General features: G+C 34.2%; 1 protein-coding gene across 5 annotated transcripts in view; it reads left to right on the plus strand.

Annotated features, from left to right (window-relative positions):
- ARFGEF1 (ARF guanine nucleotide exchange factor 1) overlaps positions 1-14996 on the plus strand; it is a 150079-nt gene that overhangs the window by 76045 nt on the left and 59038 nt on the right. For all 5 annotated transcript variants that reach the window (XM_077751762.1, XM_077751763.1, XM_077751759.1 and 2 more), the window contains 7 exons: positions 1285-1460; positions 2426-2559; positions 5972-6206; positions 13382-13481; positions 13587-13726; positions 13833-13941; positions 14631-14832. In XM_077751762.1, the coding sequence (XP_077607888.1) occupies positions 1285-1460; positions 2426-2559; positions 5972-6206; positions 13382-13481; positions 13587-13726; positions 13833-13941; positions 14631-14832 (1096 nt within the window). The remainder of the gene's footprint in view (positions 1-1284; positions 1461-2425; positions 2560-5971; positions 6207-13381; positions 13482-13586; positions 13727-13832; positions 13942-14630; positions 14833-14996) is intronic.

A 14996-nucleotide genomic window follows, 5' to 3' on the forward strand; every position in this document is an offset into this window, starting at 1 on the left:
GTTATAATAGTTTTTAGTATGTGTAACATTAGCATGTTAAAGCTCCAAAAAGGTCTACCGGGAAAACTAATATCTTATTTTGTGCAGCACAGAATTTCCCAAATATATTTTATCAATGAATATCTTTTTCATGTACCAGTTGTTAATTGCAAAACACACTTTGAAATTATCCAGTTTAATCTATCCAGGATGTTTTAATTTGGAGAGCAGAAAACAGCTTCAGAGTAGGGATATGAGATACACTCCTGTCATTACTGAATCAATCAGAAATTGGGCCTATGTTATATATCTACAAAATAATACCTACCACTTACTGTGAATCATTTGTGTTCTTCATGTGTTTTGTGTGTGCAGGGTATGTGTGTGTTTTAGTGATTCCTCATTAACATTATTATCTTTGTTGCCGATGAAGAAACTGAGACAAAGAAAGATGAAATAAGTTATCTAGTTAAATGGGAAAGACATGATTGAAACACAGGTCCTTCATAATTCAAAATCTACTCCTTATAGTATATTTCCCTTGCTTATAGTTCTCTTTTGATAGCATGAAATGAGTAATTTCCTGCTGGATGGCTGAGGTATGGCCACAGACATGTATTTCTTTTTTAAAATAACGTACATTATACCTAGAGTAGTTATGAAACTTGATATTACTTGCATTATCTGTTCTGCCAGAAATCATTTATTTCTGTTTATATTAAAAGTATGATTACTCGGAGTGACATGCTGAAGAAATACTCAGGGGTGTGGGCCATTTTTTCCATATGTATGTGCCAAAGAATATAGAGTTGTTAATAGGTATTCTAAAAAGGGGAAGAGAAGTTCATGGTGAAATAAAATTTGGAAACACTGCATATTATATATTCTCTTTGGAGAGCAAATTAAAGACTATAATAAAGAGATCTATTTCCCAGCATTTCTGTAACTTACTTGATAATATTTTTTTTCAAGACTCTCTCATCGCATCTTAAGGAATTAGCATTCATTAGAACCAAGTTTAGTAAATGATAATATAGACTAAACGTAAGCTTCTCTTTTGGCACATCCCAGTTAGCCTTTCATCAGCTGAGTGTGTTTCATAGCTAGAGCTACTTAAGGATTATATTTGGATATATTCCAAATGCATACTTACTACTAAGTACGCTAACCTTTAAATGGTGCCAATTCCTATTATTTCACATTGCTTTTCTGCCATTGTTGCGTTTTAAATACTCTTTATGCTTTTTCAGTATACTTCAGTTAATTCAGATATATTTGCATGTTTTTTTATTCTTACCCTTTTAGATATGGGAGAAAGGATGACTATAAATGCGAGTGCAGATGGCAACATTGGAGCTATAGAGGATGGCAGCGACAGTGAAAATATTCAAGCAAATGGAATTCCAGGAACACCGATTTCTGTTGCATATACACCATCTTTACCTGATGACAGATTGTCTGTCTCTTCCAATGATACTCAGGTATAAATGGGGGGCAGCAGATGTTTTGTTAATCTTACAGATTTATAAGCTACCAGCACTTTGTAGTGAATATATCCAGTATATCCAGTTGATAATGCTGACTGGTTACAGTTTAGGGAAATAAAGACTTGTCTCTTTTTCTCATTGATATAAATCAAAGCAGTTTACTCCCTAAATATATTGATAGCTAAATTTCCAACTCTAAGCTGTGTTTCATATGTGTTCACATCTTCTCCAGGCACACTTCGTTGAAATTACATTTAAAAAGAACATTTTTATCATGTATTCGTAGGACAATTGTAGCATCACTGGATGAGAAAGAACTTTTAGAAATCTAGGGAACTTCATCTTAACGTTCATTCAGGGCTAAATGAAATCTGAACTGTGGTAGTGATAGGTTTTCCTCCTCCCCCATGCCCTACATTTAGTGTGTTTCTATTTTTATCCTTTTAGATACGGGAGTCCTACACTAAATCATTGCCCCGTATATAGGGTTCAGCTTTCTTGACCTTGTTGACCTTCATCAGTTAACACCTTTTAAACATTGCCTTGACAATTTCTATTGTTTTATGTCTATCTGTACAGAATAGATAAAAAATAAAATTGGACGAAAACATAAAACACCAAATAACAGGTAGTACAAGCATGGTTTAGGCCATGGATGAAGTGTCTTGTCAGGGCACGATGTGCTAGATTTTGTTAGTAGTGGTATGAAATGGATAAAGTTTGAAGAGTTTTTTGGTGGCAAAAAGAATATTTCTAAATTTATTTTTTAAGGTATTAATTTATTGTTGGGGGGGCAGGGTGATATTTCTGATTAAAGAGAAACAGTGTGGCCAGTTCCTCATCAGGTTTCTTTCCCAGCAGAACGCCCTCCAATACTGATCTGAATAGGATACATAGAATGCTGAAATGATTTTACACTGTCAAATGTCTTTATTTACATGGTATGTTAACTTGTTTAGGAATCTGGAAATTCTTCAGGACCTTCACCTGGTGCTAAGTTTTCCCACATTTTACAAAAGGATGCCTTTCTAGTATTCAGGTCATTGTGTAAACTGTCCATGAAACCACTGTCGGATGGGCCACCAGATCCAAAGTAAGTCAGTAGCTGTTCTGCTTGACAGATAGCGTTTGTTAAGCTTGAAAACTTACTGTAAGATAGTCTTTGGATTTTCTTTTGTTCTTCTTGTCCTGTAGAACCCTCAAAAAGGTATTTTAGGAATATTTTGCTTTTTTAAAAATGTATTTGAAAAACAGTGAGTTCCAAAATTGCTAGATACCTTATACTGTTTCCCAAAGCATACCGACAACATTAGGCAACTGTGCCTGGTACATAGTAGGTGCTCGATAAATACTGAATGATTGAAAGAATTCTTATTTCAGTATTATAAGTAACTTTGGAGTTAAAGTAGCCCTGTCATATGTAGCCCCATGCTAAGTTTTGAAAGCTACCAGTTGAAAGGTAATAAAACTAAGAGAAATAAATTTTAAAATTCATAATGAAAGTTATGTATACACTAAGGTTGGAAAAATGCCCTGAAGTGATACCTTTCTCTGTGGAGAACAGGGACTACTTCGAGATAGGAGTCACTTCTCTGGTTCCTGTCAAATGTATCAGTTTAAAACCTTAGAAAAATGCCATTTTTCTAGGTCATAAATCATCAAATATCTTTCATTTCCTAAGAGTCAAATGTAACTAATTCTTGCTTAAGACTGGGTTTGGGCACTGTTAGAGGGGCATGCCTCCCTAATGTTGCAGCATGATATAATATATAGCATGACAATTTTAGGAGAACTTTCTGGAGAAAGAAATCTTAAAGAAGGCCTGAGTGACTTTGAGAAAAGAATATTGAAATAGGAGGGAAATGTAAACAATGCTACTTCATTTTTTGAAAACACTACTTCATTTTTTAGAACTTGAGAGCATTTCACTTCCTAAATGTCAGCTAAGAAAAAAGACTAGAGACAGTTACAGTAAAAAATGTAAGTTTGGGGAAGTACATTTGTTATATTTTCTGTAGTTTTATTTTGTAACATCGTACTGATTCAGTGAGAAACATCTTTTAAGCCACAAAGTCTAAAATTCTAAAATCATTCTAGGCCCAAATCCTGAGAGTCAGAAATACAATTTTTTATTTTTCTTTATTTTAAAAATATAAACTCTACAGAGAAAGGGTTAAAGTTGTTCACATTGCAGTATAAATTTGATTATACCCTATGTATGTTACAAAAACGTATTCAAAATTTTTTCACTTTTTATTCTTACTATGCAAGGAAGAATACTTCATTCTGAATTGTTAGACTTTAAGAAGGTAGTGACTTAAGATTTTGGTGTTCTTGCTGAAGGCCATCTTTGCCTTGATTTGAAAATGTTATTAATCTTAAAAGTCTCAGGTGTTTAGTTTCCCAAATCAAATGTAAAAAAGTGTGATTAGAAAAACAATAAACAAAAAATGACTTTTTTAGGTATGTAATTTTCTTTTTTGTCTTTGCTTCTCTTGATACTTTGTGGTCTTGCCTTGCTNAGTTTTGGAGACCTGCAGTCTGTAGTATTACAGAGGATTCTTAGGAATAATGTAAATTTTCCTCCTCTGTGGGTTTAAACCAAATATTAGGAACTTTTGAACATAGAAAAGACCTTCTTCTGATCATCAGGGACATTAAAAATTAGAATTGAATACTGAAGAAATCAAATTTTTTAAACTCTTCTTTTCTAAAAGAGAATATATATGGTCTTCTGTCTTGAATGATTTTTTTCTAAAATTAATGACTTTTTTAGGTATGTAATTTTCTTTTTTGTCTTTGCTTCTCTTGATACTTTGTGGTCTTGCCTTGCTAAGATTTTGATTCAGGAAATGTTAAGACTGATCCATATTTTGAAACTACCCCATAAAAATATGCAGACCTGAAATTTCTAGCTTCTTTTATCTATAAAAGTGGACTTTTATGGTGTCATAAGACAACCATTTGATCATTTCTTCATTAATTAATGTCTTGTAGATAGTAGGTACTTAATAAATGTTTAGATGGGTGCATGAATAAATCCATGAGTTATATTGAGCACATACTAAGTACAAGGCATTTTGTTAGAGCTGGGGATACAAAAATAACTTAAAACAAAAACTCACGTGTTAGAGAATAGTAGGCTGCAGGTTTGAATAACTGTTGGAGTTGAGCAAAAAAGATGGTAAATTAGCTAGACTAGGAAGTAGTTGTGACATAAAGCCTTGGAAGGCCTCAGCATGAAGGGGAGACACTTCACCCACGCCCTGTTTTCCTGTAGCTATTCAAAATCTTACCTCTCACTGTTTCTGAGTTGGTTTTTTTAAGTGTGTGTGTGTGTGTGTGTGTGTGTGTGTACGTGTGTGTATTATACTGTATTTGCTACACGTATATAGATTCAGAGGCATAGCCTTCTTGGAAGGTTGATATGTATTAATGAGCCATGATGTTATTGGTTCCAGTTTTATTTCAAAGATGGTAATATTTTTGTGATTCCCACTTATATGAAATTAAATATTCCTCGTTAGAGTTTCTTAAGTCCTAGAATTACTCAACACTTAAGACCATAAAATATTTGAGGTAGAAATCAGAAACAATTAAGTTATCCGTCGATGGTGTGAATGCGACTGATAATAGTATTTGGAATAAAGAAAAGAATTAGCTGTTAGAACATTTAAGTGTGTTCCTGTGTTCTGCGTTTGAAAAGTTGCCTGGGTTCCAATCTTGGTCTGCTGGATTTAAGATGCCTGTTTTATGGGAGAAAAATTGTGTTTGTGAAATCTGATAATTATAAGGCTAGATACTGATCAGAATATGGCATAGTATATTGATCAGAAAAGAGTGAAATTTTAAGCTGAAAAGGCAGTTTTTTCCTTTTCCTTATTTAAAATATTTGGAGTAAATGGGTAAATTGTTAAGAGAAATAAATGTTCTGAAAGCCTCTTTGAATTTTAAAAAAGAAAACAACTTAAGTGGTTTTGAAAAAGTAACCTTGAAGTCCTGTAACTTGTTCATATAACCAAAACTTTGTTTAGGATTTTTGAGTAGCATGCCTAGGGAAAAAAAGCACATTATATTATATACTAAACTATCATATATTCTATACTATGGGACTACTATATACTAAATATGGTAGTTAATCTGGGAAGAGTTCGTGATGTTTTCTAAAAGGTGAAATAGGCTTGGGAAAGAAAGGAAGAAGGAATAAATCTTCATTTTTCTTGTCTAGTGGAACAGTATGTTGATTTTAAATGTGTGTGGATGATTGTTTTCCATTTAAAAGTTTATGAAATTATGTGGTACTTGAGAACGTAAGTGGAACTAACCTGTCACTAGTGGCGAAGCTTATTCATATACTGTACTTTGTTTATGTTGTAGACTTTTCTGTTCTTCTCCATTTAAAAGTTTGTGAAATTATGTGGTACCAGGAAATATCTTTGGAACAGCCTTTTAATACCATAATGCTAAATTTGTCCATATACTGTGCCTTCTTTTTTACATTTTAGGTCTCATGAGTTACGATCCAAGATTCTTTCATTGCAGTTACTTCTATCCATTCTGCAGAATGCAGGACCTGTTTTCAGGACAAATGAGATGTTTATTAATGCTATTAAGCAGTATCTGTGTGTTGCACTCTCAAAAAATGGAGTCTCATCTGTTCCAGAGGTTTTTGAGCTTTCTCTTTCCATATTTCTTACTTTGTTGTCAAACTTCAAGACGCATCTGAAGATGCAAATTGAGGTATGTTCTGCATTTAGGCATGTTGGGTATTTCATTTGTTTCATGTTAAATAAGATTATTAACACCCTGGAAAGTTTTTCAGAATGTAAAATAATATTTGTGTGTTGTTGTGAACAGTTGACCCTTAAACAATAGTGCTTTGAATTAAGTAGGCCCACTTACATGTGAATTTCTTTCACTAAGTGCAGGTACAATAGTGTAAATGTATTTTCTCTTCCTTATGATTCCTTCCCTCCTTCTTTCTTTCTTTCCTTTCTGTCTTGAGAGCGAGCCAGGGAGATCGAGAGAGAATCCCAAGCAGGCTTCGTTACTGACGCTGCGTAGCTGAGTGCGGGGCCTAAACTAATGAACTGCAGTGTCATGGCCTGAGCCGAGGTCAAGAGTCAGACGCTTAACCTGCTGAACCACCCAGGGACTTCCCCCTTATGATTTTCTTTTTTCTTTGTTTTAAGTTTATTTATTTATTGAGAGGGAGAGAACACGCAGGGGAAACACAGAGAGAGAGGGGAACAGAGAATCCAAAGCAGGTTCTGTGCCAACAGCCAAGCTCGGAAGCTTAACCGACAGAGCCAACCAGGCGCCCCACCTCTTTATGATGTTCTTAGTAACATTTTCTTTTCACTAGTTTACTTTATTATAAGAATACAATATATAATACAGAATACATGTTAGTTGAATGTTTATGTTGTTGTAAGGCTTCTAGTCAACAGTAGGCTATTAGTAGTTAAGTTTTTGGGGAGTTAAAGTTATACGTAGACTTCAGCTGTATGGCACTCAGTGCACCGACCCTCACATTGTTCAAGGGTCAGTTGTGCTCCTTTTTTTTCAGTTAGCCATTTAAATGATGAAGTACTAAGCACTAGGTAAACACCAAGGATACAAAATCAAATTAAGACACAGCCCCTGCCTTCAAGGTTTTTATTCTGGTTGAGTGGTTCTAGTTGTCTTGAGTTAATTCGGTCTTTATAATAATTTTGCCATTGTGTATATGGTATATAATAATACATTTGGTTATCTTAAAAGAAAGCTGCAAATATGTACATTATATATGGTTTTAAGCCATCAAAGTTTTGGGACACTTTAAAGAGTAAGGATTATATTTTTAGGGTTCTATTTTAGGAATTTGACATTTTAATTTTTCCTTTGTATTATTCTTCTAATGTGTATGTTATATTTCTAAACATTACCAGAGACCTGGTAAAACTAATAAATTAAGTAGTTTTCCAGCCATGGCTGCAAATATAATGCAGGTGTATTAGTTCGTGATATTTTGTTTTCACTTTAAAATAATTCAGTATTTAAAATGGTACTTTTATGTTTTACCCAATTTAGTTGGTGCTTGTTTCCACTTATCAGTTGTTAAAATACTGTCTTGGGGGCCGCCTGGGTGGCTCAGTCGGTTGGGCATCTAGCTTCGGCTCAGGTCCTGATCTCACAGTTCATGGGTTTGAGCCCCACGTCGGGCTCTGTGCTGACAGCTCAGAGCCTGGAGCCTGTCTTTGGATTCTGTGTCTCCCTCTCTCTCTGACGCTCCCCTGCTCACGCTCTCACAAAAATAAATTAAAAAAAAAAAAATCAAAAGAATTAAAAAATATTGTCTTGGTTGGGACAGTGTACATTTTAGAAACACTTTTATGCTGGTCAGCTTTCAACTATATGTTTGATATGCTATGCAGTTTACATTTTAATTGTTACAATTTTTAAAAACTGAAGTGTAGTTGACACAATGTTACATTTGGTTCAGATGTACAATAGTGATCTGACAGCTCTATACGTTGTGCTCTGCTCACCACAAGTGTAGCTGGCATCTGTCACCATACAATGCTATTAAAATACCACTGACTACACTTCTCATTACCATGATTTACCTTTTCCTTAATTGGAAGCCTGTAGCTTCCAATACCTTTTACTTATAATTTTTATAAATTTTATGTTTAATCCTAACTAAAGACTGATAATTTATTAGCTCATAGAAAGGATAAATTATCATTTTCCCAGAGTTTTGAGATGGTTAAAACAATGAGACTGTATTACTAATCTACAGTATCTATTAAAATTCACATAGAATATTATGGGAATAAGACAGAATAAGGCTTTGGTATTTTAAGTGAAAAGTTTTTATATTGGGTACAAATTTTGGACAGGAAACAATTTCTGGTGGGTATATATTGTCAAATTTTGGTTTGTCTTCTGTTAAAATAACAGAAGGCATTTAACTAAGTAGGAATAGTTGCTATTTTTCGATAGTTTTTTCCAGTTATCTTCAGGAACTACAAATGAAAGAGATTAAAAAAAAAAAAACTTTTGAAACTTTTGCTTCCATACTCACCCAAAGGTCTTTCATTTGATGATGAAGCATTTAGATTCCCATTAGACTATTTTGGAAGACTGTGTATTCATTTACTTAGAGATTTTTGAATACAACTTTTTAAAGCACTGTTTAGCAGACTGTGAAATACAAATTCGTAGGGTACTAGGTATCCCAAAAATCATTTAAGTTTGGATTACTATTTTTGTAGATTAAATGCAAATTCAATGCAGATTTATTCGATATATAAAATTTTTGGAAGCACAAATTTAAAAGGAAATACTACTAGTAAGAAATTTCCTTTGTCCTCAGATGGTAGATTCTCATTACAAAATTGTTGTAATACTGTTCTGTATATTTAAAGAGAATACTTCTATTTCATTTTCCACTGTCCCTTATGGGGAGATTGAGGATCAGACAAGATAAGTGTAAATATGCTTTTGAAAATACTAAGCATGTTCAAATGCATGATAAACAGTATTCTAGTTAGAAAAAAAACCAAGCCAACGTATGAAAACCTAAATTTGCAAAGCAGTGTTGAAATTGTTATGATATGAATATTCGTTTTATGAGAATATTCACTTCAGAGTTTCTGTAATGTGATTTTTCTATGGACATTAACTTACATGTCTATATCAGAAAATAGTTTATACACAACTTCCAAGAAAATACCTACTTGCAGACAGAGTATTTATTATAGTACTGTTACTCTACATACATTACATTATAGGTGCTCTATAAATCTTTTTTGAAAAAGTTTGGTTTTTCTAGAGCCCCTGTTGATAGGCATGGTATCTTAAATACAATTGAAGGCTGTTGCGTATTGGTACAATTTGATAATCCATAGAGTAGCTAAAGTTTTCATTTTCCTCTTTCACCCAATCTAGCGGTTTTATTTATTCCATAAATTGGAGAGTTCCAAACTTTCTTTTTTATATATTTGTTTGTTGAATATAATTCACATACACTATTATATTAGTGTCAGGTGTACAACATAGTGACTCAACATTTGTGTACATTGCAGGATGGTCACTGTAATAAATCTAGTTACAATCTATTATTACCTTACAAAGTTAAATACAAAATTATAACTGGATTCCCCATGCTTGGTATTACCTCCCCCCCAAGACTTATTTTATATAACTGAAAGTTTATACCCCTTAATGCCCTGGACCTGTTTTGCACATCCACAGCCTCACCCTCTGTCAACCAACCACCAGTCTGTTCTCTGTATCTAGGAGTCAGGGGCTTTGTTTCCTTTTGTTTGCTTTTGCTTTTTGGACTCTGCATGTCAGTGAAACTGTGCAGGATTTGTCTTTGTCTTATTTCATTTAGCATAATACCTGCAAGATTTATCTATGTTGTCGCAGATGACAAGATTTAAGTTATTTTCTATGGCTGAGTAGTGTTCCATTGTTTATATATGCTATCTTCTTTATCCATTCACTCATTGATGGACTCTGAGATTGTTATGTCTTTTGTAAATAACACTGCAGTGAGCATATGGATCACATATTTTTTCAAATTAGTGTTTTCATTTCTTTGTAGAGATATCCATTAGTGGAATTGCTGGATTATATAGTAGCTCTACTTTTAATCTTTTGAAGAACCTCCATACTGTTTTCCATGGTAGCTGTACTACATTGTAAGCTACACAAGAGTTTCCTTTTCTCTACCTCCTTGCCAACACTTATTGCTTATCTTTTGGATATTAGATGTTCTGATAGGCTTAAGGTGGTTCCTTGTTGTGGTTTTGATTTGCATTTCCCATACAATATACATATATGTATGTATTTATATTTATAAGAATATATACATACATATGTATATGTATTTAATGTTTGTTTATTTTTGAGAGAGGAAGACAGAGCATGAGTGGGGAAGGGGCAGAGAGAGAGGGAGACGCAGGCTCCAGGCTCTGAGTTGTCAGCACACAAAACCCGATCCGTGGCTCCAACTGACGAACTATGAGATCATGACCTGAGCGGAAGTCAGATACTTAACCGACTGAACCACTCAGGCGCCCGTGCATTTCCCTGATTGAGCATCTTTTTATGTGCCTGTTGGCCATTTGTATGTCTTCTTAGGAAAAATGTCTATTTGTATCCTTTGCCCATTTTTTATTTTTATTTTTATTTTTATTTTTTTTTTAATTTTTTAAAAAACGTTTTATTTATTTCTAGGAGAGAGAGACAGTGTGAGCAGGGGAGGGTCAGAGAGAGAGGGAGTCACAGACTGAAAACAGGCTCCAGGCTCTTAGCTGGCAATCAGCACCGAGCCCGACGCGGGGCCCGAACCCACGAACCGCGAGATCATGACCTAAGCGGAAGTCGGACGCTTAACTGACTAAGCCACCCAGGCGCCCCTCTTTGCCCATTTTTTAATTGGTTGGGTTTTTTTTGTTTTTTGCTATTGAGTTGTATAAGTTCTTTATATGTATTAGATATTAACCCCTTGTTAATACCTTCTTCCATTCAGTAGGTTGCCTTTTCGTTTCATTAATGGTTTCCTTTGCTGTGCAGAAGCTGTTTAGTTTGATATAGTCCCATTTGTTTATTTATGCTTTTGTTTCCCTTGCCTTTAGAATCAAATCCAAAAAGACATCACCAAGACTAATGTCAAGAAGCTTACCACCTATGTTTTTTTCTGGGAGTTTTATGGTTAAAGGTCTTACCTTCAAGAATTGAATCATTTTGAGTTAATTTTTGTATATATTGTAAGATAGTGGTTCAGTTCACCATTTCACGTATAGCTGTCCAGTTTGCTCAACACCAGTGATTAAAGAAACTGATTACTGACTCAGTCTCCTTACTAGTAATTGGTCTATTCAGATTTTCTAGTTCTTCCTGATTCAGTCTTAGAAGATTGTGTATTTTTAGGAATTTATACATTTCTTCTAGTTGTCCCATTTGTTGGTATAAGATTATTCATAGTCTTCTGTGATCTTTCGTATATCTTTGAAATCAAGTGTAACCTCCTGTTTCATTTCTGATTTTATTTATTTGAGCCCTGTCTCTTTTTTCTTGGTCAGTCTACCTGAAGGTTTGTCAGTTTGTTTCTTTTTTCAAAGAATCAACTCATTGTTTATTGATCTTTTCAGTCTGTCTTTATTATTTTTACTCTGATCTTTATCATTTCCTTCCTTTTAGTGAGTTAGGTTCCATGTATTCTTCTTTTTCTAATTCCCTAAGGTGTAAGGTTAAGTTGTTCAGTTGAGATTCTTTGGTTTCTTGAAGTAGGCTTATATTGGTGTGATTCCCCTCTCAGAACCACTTTTGCTGCATCGTATGTATTTTGGGATATTGTATTTGTTTTCATTTGTCTTTAGGTAGTTATGACCCAGTTGCTTATAATGTGTTGTTTAGTCTCCACAGATTTGTACTTTTTCCATTTTTCTTCTTGTAATTTCTAATTTCAAACATTTGTGGTTGAAAAAGATGTTTGCTATGATTTCACTCTTCTCGAATTTTTGAGACTTGTTTTGTGGTTTGACACGTGATCTGTCCTGGAGAGTGTTCCATGTGCATTTAAGAAGAATGTGTTTTCTGTTTTCAGATTCTGTATACGGTTATCCCTTGAACAATACAGAGCTAGCAACACCTCCTGCATAGCCAAAACTTCATGTTAATTTCTGACTGCCCCCAAAATTACCTATTAATAGCCTACTGTTGACTGGAATCTTTACCGATAACATAGTCAATTAACATATATTTTGTATATTGTATATAAATATTTATTGGTTTCCTACTTTATTTTATTTCCTATACATTTGGAAACACTGCAGTGTGAACAGAGTACTCAGCAAGAAAGACCCAGTCCCTACCTTCTTAAAAAGTTATGGTCTTAATAGGAAATGCTGCTGACATTAAGGAAGTAATAGAAATGTGTTGGATTTTGTGAAAGAAAAGCACATTTCCGGGGTACCTCACCCAATTAGAAAGGAGAAAATGTTAGTCACCTCATGTTATCAGTATGAATTTCTGGAGCATATAACCTTCACAAATGTTAATATGTGACTTTTGGTTTTCTTTTTAGTCATCCCCTCTTAAGTCACTTTTCCAAAATAAATTTTAATCTAAAAATTCTTCCTTAGCTCTTAAATTGTAATTTATTTAATTAGGTTGATTAACTCTTTTTATTTGACATTATTTGGTGTAAAGAATACTGAAAAATAGTTTGTTGTTTACAGACAGAGATTTCCACAGTGAGAGTAATTACAATTTTTTTAAGTTTATTTATTTTGAGAGAAAGAGTGCCTATGTGTGCGTGAGTGGGAGAGAGGCAGAGAGACAATCTTAAGCAGGATTTGCACTGTCTGTGGGGAGCCTGATGCAGGGCTCGAACTCACGAACCGTTAGATCATGACCTGAGCTGAAATTGAGTCGGAGGCTTAACTGACTGAGCCACCCAGGTGCCCCAAAAGAGTAATTATAAAAACATAGTGTCAGGGATTATTTTTATTGTGTGGATTAGGACATTAGGTACATTTAAATCTAGGAAAATTAGGCACCTGGCACTATGATGTCTGTAAAACATAACTGATGGACAGAATATAATTTATACTCTTTGGGGAGATAAACCGTGAAGTATGAGTTACATTGGTTTTATAAATATGTTCTCGAAATTATCACCCAGAGGAGCTCTAGTAGCTCTTTGCAGATTTCTTTTGTAGTGGCTGTGATAACAAACAGCAGTGTGAAGTGCAGGGCTTCTACCACAAGGGCTACTCAAAAGGAATTGAACTTCAGAGGAGCCTGGCTCATAATCTCTGCTCTACAGCTTTGTGATATTTAAAAATTGATCACATATGTGAGTTATAAATACTATTTTATTTTAAACAGAAGGGTTTTTTTCCCCCTAATCACAGGTGTTCTTTAAAGAAATTTTCCTATACATTTTGGAAACTTCTACCAGCTCATTTGACCACAAATGGATGGTTATTCAGACATTGACAAGGATCTGTGCAGGTATTTGAAATTATCCTTCTTTATTATCTTTTCTTATTAAGAGATATTTACTACACTTCTATACTAGATGCCTCTTGTTAAAAGTAATATATTTTATTGTTACAGATGCTCAGAGTGTAGTGGATATTTATGTAAACTATGACTGTGACTTAAACGCAGCAAATATATTTGAAAGACTAGTAAATGATCTATCAAAAATTGCTCAAGGACGGGGCAGTCAAGAACTTGGTATGAGTAATGTTCAGGTAGGAACTTTAAAAGCATTTTCAAATTTAAACCTCGCCAAGGAAGAGCTATGTGTTTTCCTTTAAAGATCTTTTTGTTTTATTCTTTTTATGAATTATTTTGTAGGAACTGAGCCTGAGGAAAAAAGGCTTAGAATGCTTAGTATCAATTTTGAAGTGTATGGTTGAATGGAGTAAGGATCAGTATGTGAATCCCAACTCTCAGACAACTCTTGGTAAGGTGGCATTCTGAGTTCTGATTGTTTGTCATTTCAAGTAAGTGATACTTTGGAGAGGATAAGTTCCAGTTGCCATTAGGCCAGTTTCATGACCTCTTTATCCATTTAGCTGATAAAGAAGTATTCTGTAGGAGTTAAACACAAGCTTTAGAGTTATGAATTTCCAACCTAGTTCTCCAAACTTTTTTCTTTCTAAATCTTCCTTGAAATACTTTAAATACCACATTAAAGCGAAGCATATTTATGCAACTTAAGTAAAAGATAATTATAGAAGAAACCTATACAAGCCAAGATATTTTAAGAAGATTGAATTGTTCACCTATGTTTAGCGTTTACCCTTACTAGGAGAAAAGCTCATGCTACAGGTCTACCCTAATATTACATCAGTCAGTAGTCCTTTGAGGGAAAACTATTCCTTGTGAGGCATGAGCTAGAGCAGAAACACAGTGGATACTTAGCACTGCAGTTGCAAAAAGAACTTTTCATGGTGCAGATTATACAGATACTAACTCCAGTGTGTTTTAGTACCAAAGTATATTGTCTGGGATGGCACTTAATATTTTGTTTGTATTGCGTAGTTATCTGAGAAGCATTAAAATATCTTGCCTTACTTGACATTTTTTTTTAACCTTTTACATTTTCTTCTTTGAAATAATGATTTACTCTATCAGTCTTTCTACTTACAGGTCAGGAAAAACCCTTAGAACAAGAGACGAATGAAATCAAACACCCTGAGACAATAAACAGATATGGAAGTTTAAATTCCCTGGAGTCAACGTCATCATCAGGAATAGGCAGTTACAGTACACAGATGTCTGGCACTGATAATCCAGAACAATTTGAAGTCCTAAAGCAACAAAAAGAAATAATAGAACAAGGAATAGATTTGTGAGTGTCCAATTTTAAGGAGAAATGTTATTGAATATCCTTCTGCTAGTACAGTATCACCCTTTCCCTGGGCTTGTCTACATCTTCAGATTATTTCTGTTCCCTTCTCATTATCACCGTTCATTGACTAGAACTGAGCATAGTTCTACATCCAAGACTTCTAG

Source organism: Crocuta crocuta, unplaced genomic scaffold (assembly GCF_008692635.1).
Source record: "Crocuta crocuta isolate KB4526 unplaced genomic scaffold, BGI_CrCroc_1.0 scaffold20, whole genome shotgun sequence".
In the NCBI taxonomy this organism is placed as follows: Eukaryota; Metazoa; Chordata; class Mammalia; order Carnivora; family Hyaenidae; genus Crocuta; species Crocuta crocuta.